Below are 1,661 nucleotides of genomic sequence, written 5' to 3' on the forward strand. Positions count from 1 at the left end.
GCCTCTCTCCACTGTGAGTTCTCATATGCTTTGTGAGGTCTGAGGACTGACTAAAGGATTTACCACACTCATTACATTCATAAGGCCTCTCTCCAATGTGAGTTCTCATATGCTTTGTGAGGTCTGAGGACTGACTAAAGGCTTTACCACAGTCATTACATTCATAAGGCCTCTCTCCACTGTGAGTTCTCATATGCTTTAAGAGGTCTGAGGACTGACTAAAGGCTTTACCACATTCATCACATTCATAAGGCCTCTCTCCACTGTGAGTTCTCATATGCTTTGTGAGGTATGAGGATAGACTAAAAGCTTTGCCACAGTCATTACATTCATAGAATTTCTTTTTGGTAGGAATTCTGACAGGAGAGTTTCTGTTGCCTTCTCCACATTCCTTACACTGGTTGGCTTTGCATCCACTATGATATCCGTTGTGATGATCTCGTGAGGAAAGATTCTGGAAGGATTTTTCACACTTATAGCCTTCAATGAGACATGTGTACATAGGTCTTTTGAACACAGAAATACTAGGAATTTGGCTGAAATTTTCTTCAAATTTATTCTCTTCATTTCTTTCAGACACAGTCTTTGCCTTATGTTTTCTGTGAAAAATAGGCAGTAAAAATAAATTCGTCACAATTTCTCCATTACCACAGAAAGAGACGTGAGATTTTTTTCCACCCCAAATGGGTTCACATATCATATTTAATTACCTGGAAGTGATGTTACAAAAATATGTGACTTATGTAAAATTGGTTATAAGTAAAACATGTTTCAAATACTAAATATATGACTCACATTTTACAAATAACTTATTTTTTTTTTAAACTTTGAAAATTTTTTTGAAAGTTCTGTTAACACACAAAATTAGATTTGGCTTTATAGCCTAAGATGCCTAAGGAACCCTGGTAGCACTGTAGGACAAGCACTTGACTCTCAACGAAAGGTTGGTAGATCAACCTACTAACTGCTCCAAGGAAGAAAGATGTGGCTTTCTGCTCCTGTAAAGATTGACACCTTTGGAAACCCTGTACACAGTGACAATGAGCCCGATTAGACCTTGCAGCAGTGGGAAAGAAGATACCTGGGTGACACAAAGTTTTGTGCTCCACTGCTAAGCTAAGACAGAACTCTGGTAGCATAGTGACTGCGAATCAGGCTGCGAACCTCAGGGTCAACAGTTTGAAACTACCAGCTGTTCCGGAGAACAAAGATGAGGCTTTCTGCTCCTGTAAAGATTTTACAGCCTCAGAAACTCTGTACAGGGTCTCTATGAGTCATAACTGACTCCACGGCACATAACAACAACAACACTAAGCTAAGGAGGCCTGGTAGGGTATGGTAGAATAGGGACTGGACAAAACGCAAAGTTGTCAGTTCAAACACAACAGAAGCTTTTTGAAAACTGTATACAAAGTCTATCATAATTCACAATCAACTTAACAGCAGGTTAACAACAGCAATAAAAACTAAGCTAAAGTTGGCTGTTCGAACAAACACACTAGTACTGCCAAGAATCAGAAAAGACTCAACACATATATAGAGAGAGTTCTGGTGTGGCACTGCAGGATAATGTGCTGGACTGCAAAGTCAGTTTGAGCCACAAGTTCAAATCCATCAGCAGCTCCTCAGAAACTAAATATAGTGCTGCTCTTAATCGGAAC

General features: G+C 39.4%; 1 protein-coding gene across 1 annotated transcript in view; it reads right to left on the bottom strand.

Moving 5' to 3' along the window:
• The window catches only part of LOC102825358 (zinc finger protein 717-like), a 5,107-nt gene extending 4,605 nt beyond the window's left edge, over positions 1-502 (bottom strand). The window contains exon 1 of the mRNA XM_006877932.1: positions 3-502. Coding sequence (XP_006877994.1) covers positions 3-502 — 500 coding nt within the window. The remainder of the gene's footprint in view (positions 1-2) is intronic.
• Positions 503-1,661: the final 1,159 nt, after the last annotated feature.

Source organism: Chrysochloris asiatica, unplaced genomic scaffold (genome assembly GCF_000296735.1).
Source record: "Chrysochloris asiatica unplaced genomic scaffold, ChrAsi1.0 scaffold00679, whole genome shotgun sequence".
In the NCBI taxonomy this organism is placed as follows: domain Eukaryota; kingdom Metazoa; phylum Chordata; class Mammalia; order Afrosoricida; family Chrysochloridae; genus Chrysochloris; species Chrysochloris asiatica.